This window comes from Brachionichthys hirsutus, chromosome 1 (assembly GCF_040956055.1).
Source record: "Brachionichthys hirsutus isolate HB-005 chromosome 1, CSIRO-AGI_Bhir_v1, whole genome shotgun sequence".
Lineage (NCBI taxonomy): Eukaryota > Metazoa > Chordata > Actinopteri > Lophiiformes > Brachionichthyidae > Brachionichthys > Brachionichthys hirsutus.
This window is the reverse complement of record NC_090897.1, coordinates 12,197,492-12,213,005: the sequence shown is the minus strand read 5'-3', so window position 1 is coordinate 12,213,005 and position 15,514 is coordinate 12,197,492. Positions and strand designations below refer to the sequence as shown.

Genomic DNA, 15,514 nt, shown 5'->3' with positions numbered 1-15,514 from the left:
GACGTCCGCATCGTCGTGAGTGACTGCTTATCCGCGACATTGGTGCCTGACATGGATGCCAGTGACAATAAGGTATTTATTTATTTTTTGCGGCTTTAGCTCAAGGAAAGGAGATGCAGCTTAATTTATTTTTTCGAGGCCCCAAAATTACATTGTTCTTCACGTTATCAGGAGATCCATTGTTGTGTTTAACCTCAAACAGCATGCATAGTGTTGATTTCTGTCGGCTACAGCGCGGTGAGGTGTTGTTGTCAAGTGAAGCCGCAGTGCTAGCGTTTGGCTAGTGAGCTAATGTTAAGCCAGCTAACGGTTTATTGCACCCCCCCCCCATAGCAAAAGATAGCAGGTCATTTATTTTTAGTCTTCTATGAAAGTCCAAGTGTCTTCAGTCGTTTTGCATAATTACTTAAAAACGCCTTTCCATGACGATATTTCACTGTCACAGCGTCAAGCTCGCAGTCTCTGATGCGTTAGCTTGGTAGCTAACGCATCAATATCTCAGCTGTCACCTGACGTTGTTTGTCATTGTGGTCTGTGTGTGTGTGTGTGTGTGTGTACACATATACAATAATGGACAAGCTTCCGGCACGTTTTACATTCCAAATGTCCGAGCTGTAATTCGGAGACAGACTGAGGCGTAATGTTAGTGCATTATTTGTTTTTACATCACACAGGAGACGCAGAGTTAAAAGGAAGGAAAGTGTTGTCATGAGACGCGAAGCGGTTTCGTGGATTGTCACAGGATGAAAGTCTGGTTCTTCTGCATGCGTCGCATTCCTGTTGCGGTGCTGCAAGTTTCGCTGTTTGTCTTCTTTGGCCTTTGGTGATGGGAAGTGTCATAATGAGCTATTATCACAATCTACGTCAGCACTTTCGGCACTGACAACTTGGAACACTTCAAATGGGCTATGGCTAAATGGTTGTGATTATTAGTAGTTCTGCCGCCCTCTTGCATATATATGACCCACTTTCTGCACTGCCCCCCCCTGCTTTCAGTACAGCAACAGATAGAAAGTGACACCGGTTGAGAGAATAGATGCTTGCACGGACGGAGGCTTGTGAGATGAGTAGCACCCCTGTCTAGCGACTCCACATTCATCCCTGATGAACGCACATCTGGCCCTGACCTCATTGCCCTTTTCACAATCGCAGCTATTCTCACTGACCCTCTCACCATCACAAAGACACATGGTTGAATCGAGAGATGGGCCCTTTACCACGTGTTTGATGGTTGCATTTCCCCACTACTGTTTAGCAATGATCATTCACAGCCATTGTATCTTAGGCCTCTTTCCATGCGTTGCTTTTATAATTGGCTTATCCTGTCGTACTATTTTATTTTCTTCCGCAGCTGCAGCAAATGGATTGAGACCAACTGCTGTTGTAGTCTCAAACCTTTGGGGTCTTATCAGATTGTAAATTGGATTTGTAATAATTGCATTATAGCTTTAGATTGGTCTTTACACAGTTGGTATAACAGGCTCCATTTGCCATGGCTCTGTTTAGATATGATTGAATCTTAAGGTTACTTAAGGAAAAGTCAAAGTACCTCCCACACTCAATGGCAGACAATAGCTGTCTGTGTGGCGCTGTTGTGCTACTCATGAATGCCGATCACAGCTTTGTCCTCTGAACCCCGTCACCTCTCATGGTAAATTATAACGGTGTTTTAATGGGACCTCTTGCCTGTCTGTTGAAATAATTATAATTATCAAGATCACTCCAGAGAGTAATGGGACATAAATGACAAGTTTTAACAATATTTAGACATTGTGAACAGAATCAACTGGGAAAATATAATTTAGAATGTTTCTTACATATATCAATATATGATATAATGTTAATATGACCTTAAAAAATAATGTACAGTCTGATCGCATTGCTGTACAAGCAGTATGTGTCAATATTTTTAAAATACATTTTCATGTTTGATATTTGCTTTAAATTTAGAAAGGTTATACCTCGATCTTATTTAATGTCGTCACACAATATATTCTGCCATTCAGACAGTGTCTGAATGGCACTTTTCTGCAGAGCAGTCTTGGATAAATAGTATAGTTGAGTTTGGAGCTGCCGCACAATACTCTCTATTTCCCTAATTACAGTATTTTCTCATCTGTGGCTTGATTATCATTTCTTATGGCCCAAATGTCTGAGTTGTAATTTGGAGACGTAATGTTAGTGCATTTGTTCTCCCTAAGTGTGTCATGTTATTTTGAAAGATGGATTCATTTCTGTAGATTTGTGTTTTTATGTGGTGTGTTATACATTGCTGTTTGACTTTTATCTAAACAACAAAGCTCTACGTTGGTTAAAACTTAAGGGAGCAGCGGTGCGTATAAATATATTTCCTCTGATTATCGTTGTATTTATCCATCACATTTACACCAATTTGAAGTTTTAACTACTCATGAAATATGTCTTTAAAGGTCCCACTGACCTTAATTTAAAGTAAATGAAATGGTTTGTTTTTAGGCTAAGGCGTTTATCCCATGGTGCATTTAAAGCCTAAAACATACTTTAAAAAAACCCCAAGAAGTTATTAGCTATTAATTGTTTTTTCCTTCTATATTATGAATTATCCATGGCCAAGCAGGTATTGCCCATTTATAAAAAAATAAAAATAAACTAAAAATGTGATCCTGATGCCTTTATTCAGAATATGCTCATTGTAGACCATCTTTCCCAGAACCTGGTCATTGTTTATATTCCTTCCTTCTCGTTATCAGGCTGCAGATTTATTAGTCCCATGACTCACTGACTTGAAAAATGACTGGAGCACATTTTTTGAGATGCTATGTAGTTTAGTTCCTCTGACAGGTATGTGCTGCGTCATCTTTGAACAAGTTTCATGGCCCAGTGCCCGTTTTTTCTATGATATTAAGCTCTTAGGACACTGAATGGCAGGTTATTATTACACCAGCTCTTTGTCTCTTTCAGACAGTGAGTACTTAAGTTGTTACTTTAAAATGCCTGGCCAAAGGTTGCTATTGTTTTTTTAAACTTTTGTCAGGGTAGACATTATAAATTGAGAATTCCAATCCCAAGAGACAAAATTTAACCAGCGACACAGACCTACCAAAACCATAAAGCTAAATTATGGTGGGATGTTGGTCAGTTTTCATGACTAGACTGAAATAGATGCTTCCTCCCTTCCTATCCTATTTTATTGGTGTGGGATGGCAAAAACAGTTATAAAATGTTATCCATTGCACCTTGTACATACATCTTATGCATCTTATCAGCCCAGAAGGACATCACTGGGCTGATAAGATGCACGCCATGTGACTCATTCAGGGCGACGGTGGCGCAGGTGGTTGAGCGGGTCGGTAGGTCGAATCCTTGGTGAAGACACTTCACCCAGAAAGCCAATGCATTCGCATCGATGCTGTTGATCAGTGGCGGTAATGGTTTTTCCACTTGACTTTGCACAGGATGTGAAACTTTCAGCTGAAGTGGAGCCGTTCATCCCACAGAAGAAAGGAGTGGAAGGGTCCTTGGTTAGCATGAGTCTCTCTGGAGAGGCAGGAGGTGGAGGAGGTATGGGAGGTGTCAACGGAGGGGTGGAAACCACTCCCATACCGAGCTACCTCATCACATGCTACCCTTTTGTCCAGGAGAACCAACCCAACAGGTACTGTTGTGTGTGGGTGGCGGTGGTGGTTAGAAATGGGGGATACTGTAAAGGCAGCCCATTGAAATGAATCCTAAACCAGTGACGGCAGAGATTCTGGTTCTGGATTGTTATGGATTTTCCCCAAGGCTGTTAACTTGGGCAGATTTTTGTCATTCTCTCTGACATTTTGGGTAAATGTGTGTTCCCATATCGCTCAAGAACGATCAGATCATTCAAACAATGTTTTGAGTAGCATCCATTGTTTCGTCTGTAGTTAACCGCTTAACTACGAATGAAAACCTCGCCATAGTCAAAGCGTCAACTTAACGCGCAGTCTGTTTCCAGGGGCTCTTTCTTTGTCCAAGGTGATCTGCGGGATCCTGCACGCATCCGCTCCTTTGTTTCCTTCCCGCCTGTTTGAATGCAAGGAAATACTCTGTATAGTAGGCTGACTGTGAAAATGTTATCTGGGCGCCCCCCCCCCACCAACCAACCCTCATGCACATCCCCGTGGCAGTGCAAATGTTAACCAGACCTCAGTCGTCTCGTCTGCAGTCGCTTTAGCTGCCTTGTGGCTCACGGGTGTTGCGTGCGCCGATCCCAGCTGACTAATGGCGAGAGGCGAAGTACACCCCGGATGCGTCGCCAGCGCATCGTGGAGCCATTTCTTGCTCAATAGTTTTAGTCTTGTATTGTGCAACATATTTGGTTCATTCTCTCCAACAATGGTGCCTGATCAGAGATGATATAAATGTTTTATATGAGGGGAAACAAAGTAATCAACGCTGCAATGCAGAAATTCGTGACGTCTGTTTGGGAACACAATACACATAAAAAGTAGAGAATACAAACCCAGAGTTTGTCATTTCAATATGTTGCCTAGTTCTATCTGCTGGTGGATGAAAGAGTTGGGGAAAACGATTGAGCGTGCTCCTGACTTGCTGCTTCACAGGCAACATCCCGTGTATAATGGAGGGGAGCTTCGCTGGCAGCAGCCCAACCCCAGCCCTGGTGGTTCATACCTGGCCTACCCGATCTTGTCTTCCCCTCAGCCTCCTGTCTCCAACGACTATGCTTACTACCAGATTATGCCTACTCCATGCCCGTCTGTGATGGGCTTCTACCAGCCCTTCCCTGGCACCTATGCAGGTCCTGTTCAAACCGGAGTGGTCAGCCCTGCCTCAGCAGATGTCGGCGAACGACCGCTGCCTGTTTGTCCAGCCTATGTGATGGCTAGTCAGAGGGGGAGAGGCATGGTCCGGCCTCATGTTGTCTCAGAGGTACAGCAAGTCAACCGGTTTCCTCGTGATACCAAGAGATGTTCTTCCTCCTCCTCGGCCCGTTTAGTGAGCCCTGCCTCTCTCTCCGCAGTTTGGTCTGTGCCAGCCTCCAAGGGCTCGCCGACCTCCAACTAGGAGTGTCGCTGTGCAAAAAGAGGTGTGCGCCTATGGACCTGATGGAAGAACCAAGACAGTCATGCTGATTGATGCAGCACAACAGACTGGTAAGAATAATTTGACTGTGTGTTGCTGTTGTGTCCCATCATAGTGGATGCATGAACTTATGTTCTGTTTTTTATATTTTTTTTTTGGTTCAAGACAGAAAATGTAGAACATAAACTTTGGCAACATGAGATGAAACGCTTAGTCCAGCAGTGTATAATTCTGAGGCTACATATGGAGCCCGCTTCAATGACCTTATTTAGTCCTGTGGCTTAAAGGAAATCAAAGGCTAGAATGTTCCAGGCTTAAGTATGTTAGTATTAGGGTGATGTGCTTCTACCTGTCAGTGAGGAAATGTTTTTCTATTCCAGTAAGAACATTTCAGTAAGAACGCTTCCGGTCTTTCAGGTTGATGTTACTCTGAATTTATGAAAGACCTGGAATGTAGAGTTTCCAGTTGGAGAGAATCGCATGTGTGTAGTCATGATGCAACTAATGATGTCATTCTTTGAAAAAAGAATGGGCCCTGTAAAATATATTTTAAACAAATGGAACACTGATTACAGAATGCATCAAAAGTTGTTCCAGCTACCCTGGCTTTTTGTTATTTTTATTATTAGTTTTATTATTATTAACGCTTGTATCGTAAATGGTGTAGCACTGTGTCACAGGTTCACTTAAGGTCAGACTTCCGATCTGTCTTCAGATTTTCCGGGCGCGGTGTCGGGGAGGGCTGCTGCTGAGCGTTCGAGTCCCCTCCTGTGGAAGAACCGGACAAAGAGAAGACGGGCTTCCCATCCAGGTGAACTCTGCAATGAGCAGGGCACCTGTGAGGCAGATATAGACAGCGACAGTGGTTACTGCAGCCCCAAACACAACCAGGCCACAGCGGGAACGCAACGACCAGCAGAGTGCACAGCAGCACCTACAGTACGTCGGCTAATCATCAAGGAACCAACCCGGCAGACTTAAGCTGGTGTAGAACTGTAGATTCATAATACTGTAATTAAATTGAGAGGATGTTATTAAGACAGCACTTTGTTGTGCTAGAAAGGTGGATCATCTTGAAATGCTTGTCTACTATGGTAGAGGTGATTATTTTAGGTGTGCCATTGCAGGTATGATAGTATACTTGTATATTGTCAGACTATGCCAAAATGTGAATATTATGGTCATGACAGTTTTTTATATTGACAATCGTAGAGGTAATAAATATAATGGAATAACAACTCAGAAATATTATAGAAAGTAAGAGCAGAGCAAACGCCTATAGAAAAGGAGTAATATATATCTACGACGTTACTACGACCTTCTCTCACAGAGTTATTGTTATCGTATTGAATATAGATCTGACATCTCAACTTGTCTTTGTTCTCTCGTCTTCCTATACTTGGTGCTGTGCAGGGCGTCGAGGCTGGTGTCATGACTGGTAAGTTGTGTTTCTTGTGCATCATGAATATACAATATATGTAATATCACAAATAAATTGGCGATTATTGATTTACATGAGAATTACTTGTTTTTTTGTTTATTAAATATGTTTTGTAGCAGGTACCTGGGTAAATGTAGCCTCTCAGGCTACCCCATCCTGGGGCGACAGGAACAGTCAGGTTCACAGAGCAGATCAGAGGACCCCTGAACAGAGAGCCTTCTCACAGGTACACAGTAAAAGGCTGCTGTATGTTAGTCAAACAACCCAGGAACACAGGGAAATGTATTTATGTGTTTAATCCTTGCATGAAAGCCCCGTCCTGCATGTCAACATTTGGCAATCGGCACATCCCAATGTGTATTACATTTAAACTGTTGGCAATGGAGCCCACATGTGTATCCTTGATCATTAACCCTCATCTGATGTCCATCTCATGTAGTTAAGCAGCAGTTTAAGCAGCCATTCACAGAAAAAAATATTTGAGTAAACCTAAAATATCACTAACAGTAGTCATGTAGAGCCCCCCCCCCCCGTGCCGTCTGCGAGCGTCGGCATGTACGCTGTGCCTTCTTTGTCTTCCATTTTCTCTACATTTAATGGTATGTGCACAGAGTAATTAAAACCAGGGAATACTATGGATATCCTGTCTGACCTTTTTAGGATTTCCATGGCGGCTACTCAGGGCGTGTTCCCCCCATCCAGTCAGAACCAAAACCACAGCCAGCAGTGGCTGCCCCAGAGCCCCTTTACTTTGAGGTGAACAGTGGTTTTCTTGTGACTTTCACTGTAATGAATTATCAATGTAACTATTCGTAAACTCAGTAATTTAAGATTTCCTCTAGGGTGGCTTTTTGTTGCTGTTGTTGTTGTGTTGTAATTTTCTTTGCATGTTTGCCAGGATGAGGATGAGTTCCCAGATCTGGTTACTGGAGGCGCCGCCCAACGCAACATCAAACCAGAATCTACTCAAGGCCAGACAAACACACAAGCTAAACTGTCCAAATCCCTTGTAAGTCTTCTGAAGGTTTCCTGTGTCATATTCTGTTTGCGGTAATAGTAAAACACCAGATTGTCAATTTGTCGCCATCAGATTATTTGATTCGTGCTCTGCACCAGAATTGTTTTATTTTTAACTCCATGGGTGCAAAAAAAGGAAGGAAGCTCTCCTCACAGTTTTGTGCGAAATCTGGACAAGCTTGGAAATAGCGTCTGGTGGCTAACTTGTATTGAACTGTCTGCTGCACTCTATAATTTCACTGTCAATGTACATGTCAAAAAGCGAAATTACTAGCAAGATGTGTGGTGCAAGCGTATCCTTCAGTGCAGGGAGTTGTGGGTGCTCGATGCGATGTGTGTTTGTTCGCTGTGAGTCAGATTGTGCATCTGTGCAGCCTCACTTCATCTTCACGTCCCTAATAAATACTTCTCTGTGTATCTAAATTCATCACAGCTGGATAACCTACCAGAAAACTCCCCTATTAACATTGTGCAGACACCCATCCCCATCACCACCTCCGTTCCCAAGAGGGCCAAGAGTCAGAGGAAGAAGGCTCTGGCTGCAGCCGTGGCCACGGCACAGGAGTACTCAGAGATCAGCATGGTACAGAAGAAATTACAGGTAAAAACCATCTCGGTCTGTTGGTCGGGTGTTTGTCGAGTGTTATAGCTTGCTAATGCCTTGTTTTTGATTCTGGTGCCTGTTGCTGTCCTGCCCAACGATTTCCATCCTAGTCTTTGGCTTTTGTAATTAACTACAGCGTTATGAAGATGTCTTTTCCACTTCATTGCTTGCCTGGCAGGAAACAATCACCAAGGCGGCAGGAAAGAAGAGTAAAACCTTGGTTGAGATGGACTTGGGAGACATGCTGGCAGCTTTCGAGAAGCACCAGCAAGCGATGAAGGCCCGGCAACTCACCAATACCAAGCCGTTGTCGTTTGCAGGTATTCATGAACCTCGAGACGCTGTTGAAAACCACCTGGTTCAGTTTGAATGGGATTCTGATTTGAGTGTATATGTATCGTTAGGCGTCTGTTTTCAATGCGTGCTCCCGTTGCCCGTTATGCTGCAGTTCTTACTAGTCGTGCTTTGTTGTGTAGGGTACACATGAAGTCATAGGAAACGGCTAGTAGAGTTCAATTTATGACCCAACAAAATAAACGATGTATCAAAACGCAGTGTTATATCATCATATCCAACAGATCTAGTTTGCTTTTTTGACAGTTTACAAAAGTACTAATTTGTTTGGGAGTTTTCTCATGGCCCGTTGCTGTCCTGTGTTCTCATGCTCTCATGGCCCTTTGTTATTTTCAGAATAAATTTAGTGACTGACAGTCTCAGGAAGCTTTCATAAAACCAATATGACTGATTTATATAGAATGTAGGACAGTAGCCAACACATCCTGACATTCTGCCTGAATTCTAACTTTTCTTTCCTGTCCTCCAGTTGGAACCGCTCCAATCCACTATCCTGGCTCCAACATTCCGTCTATGTTTAAGGGTCACCAGTCATGCCCGGCTCAACATAATTCCCTTGACTCCACTGCGCCACGTATTAAGAGGGGGAAGGAGCGAGAGATCCCCAAAGTCAAACGACCAACTGCTCTCAAGAAGGTCAAAGATTAACATTTTAATTATTTCAAAGATGTTGGATGAATGTTTTGTTTAGCTGGAAATAAAATGCTTATTGGTAAAAGGAATGGAGATCTTTGAACCAGCAAATGCTTTTAAATTCCCCTTTAAAAAAAATAAAAAACATTGTTTTTGCATTTCCATAGATAATTTTGAAGGAACGTGAAGGGAAGAAGGGGAAGGCGAGTGCCGAACAAGAGTCCTCTGGCCAGGAGGAGACCGAGGACGAGTCTCTACATATTACTGATGACCTTGCGCGAGAGCCTGCCTCCCAAGAGGGTGAATCTCATTTCAGTTAATTCCATATTATTTGAGCTGTGATGCGTCCTCTAATTGTTCTCTCTGGTCTGCTGTTCTTACGACAGACAATGGTCTGAGTGTACCCAGTGATGCTTCCCTCTCACCAGCCAGTCAGAACTCTCCATACAGCATCACCCCAGTATCCCAGGGCTCTCCTGCTAGTTCTGGGATTGGAAGTCCCATGGCTTCAAACGCCATCACCAAGATCCACAGCCGCCGTTTCAGAGAGTAAGTACATGCACGCCGCATGGAGTGAGAAACGCCGTGTTGAACTGGACAAAGCTCAAGTGGGAATCCCCGGGATTCCAATGTGTCAAAAATGCACAACGTGGTAACAAAAATCGCTCCTCAAGTCAACGATTGGTCCCACTCAAAAGTCACAGAGTCTTGGCTGCGAGAAGTTGATGCTTGTTTTAAAGGGTGGGAGTGTACAATAAAGAATTGATGCCTCGCACATTGTCCCTTCTCAGCAGAAACGTATGCCAGCTGTTTCAAATGCAGCTTTGTCCCTCCGGGTTGCCTGCAGTAGGCCTATTGTTCCAACCCGCCCTTCTCGAACAGATTTAGCATTTACAGCATCCAAAACGCCTCAGTCTCCAAGCTCCTCCTTTCAGTGCCCTTCGAGACCCGTGCCCATCAGGCTACGCTAAGTTGACCTCTTTATAGATGAATAATCAATACGACGTATCTGGAATGTCATGAAAGCAACTGTAGGTGGATCACGGATTTCAAGTACTTGACTCATAGATTAGATGTTTCACATCAGAAAAAGAGTCCCAGTATTTAAACGTGTTGCATAGGTGGTGTTGAAGCTTACTCAGTTGCCATCATAGGTCTGTGTGTAATATTATTAAATTCACATTCTCTCTGAAAATCATCCGGTGTTTTAAGTCACAGTCTCCCACGGTAACCAGAGTAATTGTTGCTTTGACAATGACTCAAAAGATGGAAACGCTGTTGCACATCTTTATCCCTCCCTTTGATTTTTGCTCTTCTGCAGATACTGTAACCAAGTACTGAATAAGGAGATAGACGAGAGTGTGACTCTACTTTTGCAAGAACTGGTACGATTTCAGGAGCGGGTCTACCAGAAGGATCCTACGAAGGCCAAATCAAAACGCCGTCTGGTCATGGGTCTCAGAGAGGTCACCAAGCATATGAGGCTGAATAAGATCAAGTGTGTCATCATCTCTCCCAACTGTGAGAAGATACAGTCCAAAGGTGAAGGTTTCAGTTTCTTCTGATCTATGAACACGTTTGAGGCTGTGATCAATATCGGTCGTTACAACTCTATATCATTTGAGCACGTGAAAGTTGCTGGTTGTGATTGATTGATTGCTGTGCCACCTTACACTGCACTGTACCGAATGTCAAACACAGGCGCCTGTCGAAAATTGAGAATCTCTCAATCAGCTTGGAATCTTTGGCTGCTAGGTTTAAAATCCATTGAAACAAACTCGATGTTTAGAGCAAGAGGCTCAGCATGCAACGCTGTGTTGCATGCTGAGCCTCTTGCTCCAGCATCCTCTTCCGCTTCATTCACTTCTATCACAATCTGAAATAAAATCTGAAACACAGCTGCCAATTTACATAAATTATCCACAGCGTTTTATATTTGACTAAGATCACATCTCATTAGGAGTAAACATGTTGGTGCCCCGTTAGCTCCTGGGAAAACGTTGCCCTTCAAGTTGCTGAAAACGGAAACGGTTATATCACCAAACCAAAGTGTATTTTGTGTTTTTTTTTTTTTTTACACGCTCACTTTTTGTGCATTTAGTTGCTTTTTTGTGTGCATCTAACTGCGTGCTGTGTTGCAGGTGGCTTGGATGAAGCTCTATACAACGTGATTGCCATGGCTCGGGAGCAGGAGATCCCGTTTGTGTTTGCCTTGGGAAGGAAAGCTCTTGGACGTTGTGTCAACAAAATAGTGTCTGTTAGCGTGGTTGGCATTTTCAACTATTCTGGAGCTGAGGTGAGAGCTAGGGTTAGATGGCGTGTGACCTTCGATGTGCTGGTGCCAGCGAAGAGAGCTTTGTTCAATAATAACACATTATCATCGGTCTTAGATTCAGGTTATTGATTAAATGACTATGATCCAGTGAGTGGTTCTTTAGTTGTCAGAGCGCCACACCTTGTTAACGCATAATCATTTCAAAGCAGCTCGTGTTTTGGCTCACGCTGACCTCGCTAAATCGCTCTTCCTACTTCAGGGTCTCTTCAATCGATTGGTATCTCTGACAGAAGAGGCCAGGAAGGCCTACAAGGACATGGTGTCAGCTCTGGAGCAGGAGCAGGCCGAGGAGGCAGTAAAAAATGCCAAGAAAGTTACATACCAAATGGGCCATTCCCGCAACCATTCTGCTGCCTCCGCCATCTCCTTCAACTCCGCCATCTCTGAGCCCATCTCAGAGGTCAATGAGAAAGAGTATGGTGAGAATCCTCATTTTGGGCTCTCTGCTTTCCGCCATTGTGGAGTTAATCTGTACGATAAGGTGGAAGAACTTTTTTAATGCCTAAGTCAGAATACTCGTTATTGTTAGCACTGATGCTATTCATGGGAGCCTTTTTCCCGAAGTAGCTGAGGAGGCGATATTGTTGGTGTTTTCCAAGAGAATCAACTCCTTCCTTAAAGGGACGGTAGATTAATATGGGAGAAAGACAAAGAAGGAAGAGCAAAGTTCTTCTCATATCAATTAATTTCTTTGATACTCTTACAAAATATTTGATTTAACTTCCTATACTTTCTGCTAGCAAGTCCTTGACCTCTGAAGCAGTCAAGAAGCCTCAAAAACACTTGTTGCGGAAGGCGTTTAGGTTAGTTGTTGATCTTTTTTCTTTAATATATAAATTGGCCTCAATCAGAAAAAAGTAATAAGAATAGTTTTTGTCGAGTGACCTCTGATGTCTGACTAAAGGCGTTTTGACTTTCCACAACCGTTTGAAACGTTGCTGAGGTGGAAAAACTAGAGACTGACGGATCAATGAATTCTTTCAGAGACCAACTGGAGGAATATGGTGGAGACTTCAGATGCCCCTGAACCTGCAGAAGCTGTGCCCAGCCGCCCTGTACCTTCAACAGCCACCGAGGCTCCTCCAGCCGCCCCCAGCATCGCCCCTCCTAAATCCACCCCCTCCCAGCCCAGGACAACACCTGTGCCGCAGGCTGCCACTGAGAGAGACGAGGTCCGTGTCGATGACCGGCTGGAGCTGGCCTCTCAGCAGAGCACGGAGACGGGCTCATTAGATGGAAGCTGCAGGGGCCCGCTCAACTCCTCCATCACCTCCACCACGTCCACCCTCGTCCCTGGGATGCTGGAGGAGGCGGAAGAAGAGGAAGAGGAAGAGGAGGAGGACACTCCCGAACCTATTTCCGTTGAGGTGCCCACCCTCAGCAGCCGTATAGAATCCTGGGTGTCAAAGACCCTGGAAAACCTGCAGCTTGGAAAGAGCCAGGAAAGTACAGAGGAGGAGGAGGAGGAGGAAGAGGAGGAAGAAGATGATGATGATGAAGAAGAAGAGAGAGGACAAAGTGATGAAGAGGGGGACTTTGATTCAGCAAAAATCACGGATACGGTGATTAAGAGTAAAGAACAAGAAGAGGCTAATAAAGTCACTGCTTGATGTTGCCTCTCTCTTTCTGGTTTTACGCGTTCCTTCTGCTCACACCGGCTACCCCCCCCCCCCCCCCCGACGCAGACACAATCTCAGGTATCACACCCACTCACCAAAACTCGCACTCGACACACCATTATTACATTCACAGGGTTGCAGACCAACAAACGACGACAGTTTGAGGGATGTGCAGTTGACACCAACATTTACAAAACACACGTCTTGTGAATGAAACGGACGCCCGTTCATTCTCCTGCCCGTAACCTGCGACACTTGAATTCAGAAGGAAGGCTTTGATTTTCCTCCTGAAGCTGAACTCTTTCAGAGTCTGGGATGTTTCTGGGAGCAAATTTAAGCGTTAAAAGTGTTTCTTCGCAGAGAAGTAAGGATGGAAGCTCCAGTCGAGCTCAGAAAGAATACATCTCTCCGAGTATTTGTGTGTGTGTGTGTTTTGCAGGCACGTGATTTGCTTTTTATTCTGCTGTGTTCATTGGCTTTATCCTTTGTAAATATGGTGTTTTATTTTTTGCATATGACAGCTCTGTGTAGGAAGCATCCATGCTAGGATGGTCTTTAGCTTACCTCACAGGATATGAGTGTCGTCATGGGTTCGTCCTTTGCACCAAAACCACTCCCATCTGCCGCTCTGATTAAAACTCAAACCATTGGCCCATTTTGTATTCAAAGGACTTTACTTCTACGAATCAAAACAAGCGCCGTGTATATAACCGTGTCCACGTGGTTACCGCCACCGCAACATTTCACCACAGTGAAGATGTGGTGGTTTTCCTCTGACTGGAGTCGTCTTCGGCGCCCAGTTGCTCCCAGTGCTTTGTAGAAATGTTCTCTCTGGTGGCGGGTTGTCTGATTGGGGCCAGTCTCTTGCTTGTTAATCGCCTATCGCCGTTTTTGAAAGCCTATTTATCCGATGAGTCGTCATAAAGTCCATTCTGAAGGATCTTTTATGATTCGGTAACAAAGCAGTTACGGAAACGGAACTTTTTATTGTGACTGTAAATCATTTTTACCTGCGTCTTCGCTCTGTCCTTAAAAAAAAAACAAATGATGCTAACAATAAAAATTATATCTGTTCACAACTGAATTATTCCACGTAGATTTGATAGTGTGCACTGGATAACAAGTTGTCTGAGTCGTGCGCGCACTAATTTACTGTTGTAAATACAATTGTACAAATAAGATATTGATTCTGCATTCTATTAACAAAATACAATCACCCTGTTCTTAGAGCCGTTTGATAGTTTGAACATTTATGCAGTTGGAATCCAATTTGATGATGATATCTGATAGTGAACCATAATGTAGTATATCGGGCTGGATGCAATGTGAAGCCTTGATTTGGGAGATGGAGTTTTACTGAATGTCATACACGGGATTCTAGTATTTCTAGTTTGATAGAAGGTACGCTGTCTGTAGTCTTTTTGTTGATCCGACGTCCATCAAAGTGTTCATATGTTATCTGATATCAAGTGTGGTATGTAAATACGTACTGGTAAAGGTTGTGTAACTAATGTAAACAAAACAAAAAAACAGCAAAGGTTAAATGAAGTTCCTTTTTCAACATGTTTCTCTTTGACTATTTAAGACAAGACTGTACATGGCTAACAACATTGTTTGAGGCTGTTTCTCATTATCCTGTTGTCTTTAACCTGTATGGAGTGACGGCTAACATCATTAAAGTATTTATGTAAATCATTTCACTGAGTTCTCATTTGTTCACTCTTATTGCTCGCCTCCTTACCAACACCCGCTCCCGTGAACGCATCACCCCGGTTCTTAAAAACCTTTGTTGGCTCCCGGTCCCCCAACGCATACAGTTCAAAGTCCTCCATATCACTTTCAAAGCTCTCCATAATCTGCCCCCCCCCCCACCCCCTACCTCACAGATCTGCTCCACCATCACGCCCCATCTTGTTCCCTCCGCTCCGCAGACGCCAACCTCATCTCCCTCCCCTGTAGGACCAAGCTCCGAACCTGGGGTGACAGAGCCTTCTCCATTGCTGCACCCACACTTTGGAACATATTGCCAAAACTGCTACGAGCCTGCCCGGATCTTAATACATTCAAAAAAGATCTCAAAACTCATGTTTGACATTGCCTTTAATGTATAATTTTACTGTTGGAATTTCTATTGATTGTTTAACCGTGTTCACTTTTAATGTATTATTTAACTGTTTGAATTTTATTGATTTTATATCCGTGTTCACATTTTTATTGTTTGTATTTTCTGTATTACTTTACTGTTTTTATTATGTACACTGTAAAGCATCTCTGAGTTCTCAGAAAAGCGCTATATAAATAAAATGTACTATTATTATTATTCTTTGCCTAGACTTCTCCAAAAGCACAAGGAAAATTCAAACCCATCGACAGGAGCGCTGCTCGATGCTGGATTCAGACTATCATCGCTGCAGCAGAGAAGGGTCAATTAAATAAACAATTTGTAAAACATATGCACTGAT

At 43.5% G+C, this 15,514-nt stretch overlaps 1 protein-coding gene across 1 annotated transcript; it reads left to right on the top strand.

The window, feature by feature from the left end:
- Nucleotides 1-51: 51 nt before the first annotated feature.
- Nucleotides 52-14,747, top strand: secisbp2l (SECIS binding protein 2-like). Its single transcript, XM_068757520.1, has 18 exons — nucleotides 52-72; nucleotides 3,435-3,634; nucleotides 4,569-4,905; nucleotides 4,988-5,120; nucleotides 5,765-5,988; nucleotides 6,463-6,487; nucleotides 6,607-6,716; nucleotides 7,151-7,246; nucleotides 7,389-7,499; nucleotides 7,941-8,108; nucleotides 8,290-8,431; nucleotides 8,935-9,101; nucleotides 9,266-9,398; nucleotides 9,485-9,647; nucleotides 10,420-10,640; nucleotides 11,240-11,394; nucleotides 11,633-11,852; nucleotides 12,418-14,747. Exons 1-18 carry the CDS (start codon nucleotides 52-54, stop codon nucleotides 13,041-13,043), a joined length of 3,252 nt encoding a protein of 1,083 aa, XP_068613621.1. The 3' UTR covers nucleotides 13,044-14,747.
- The last annotated feature ends 767 nt before the right edge of the window (nucleotides 14,748-15,514 follow it).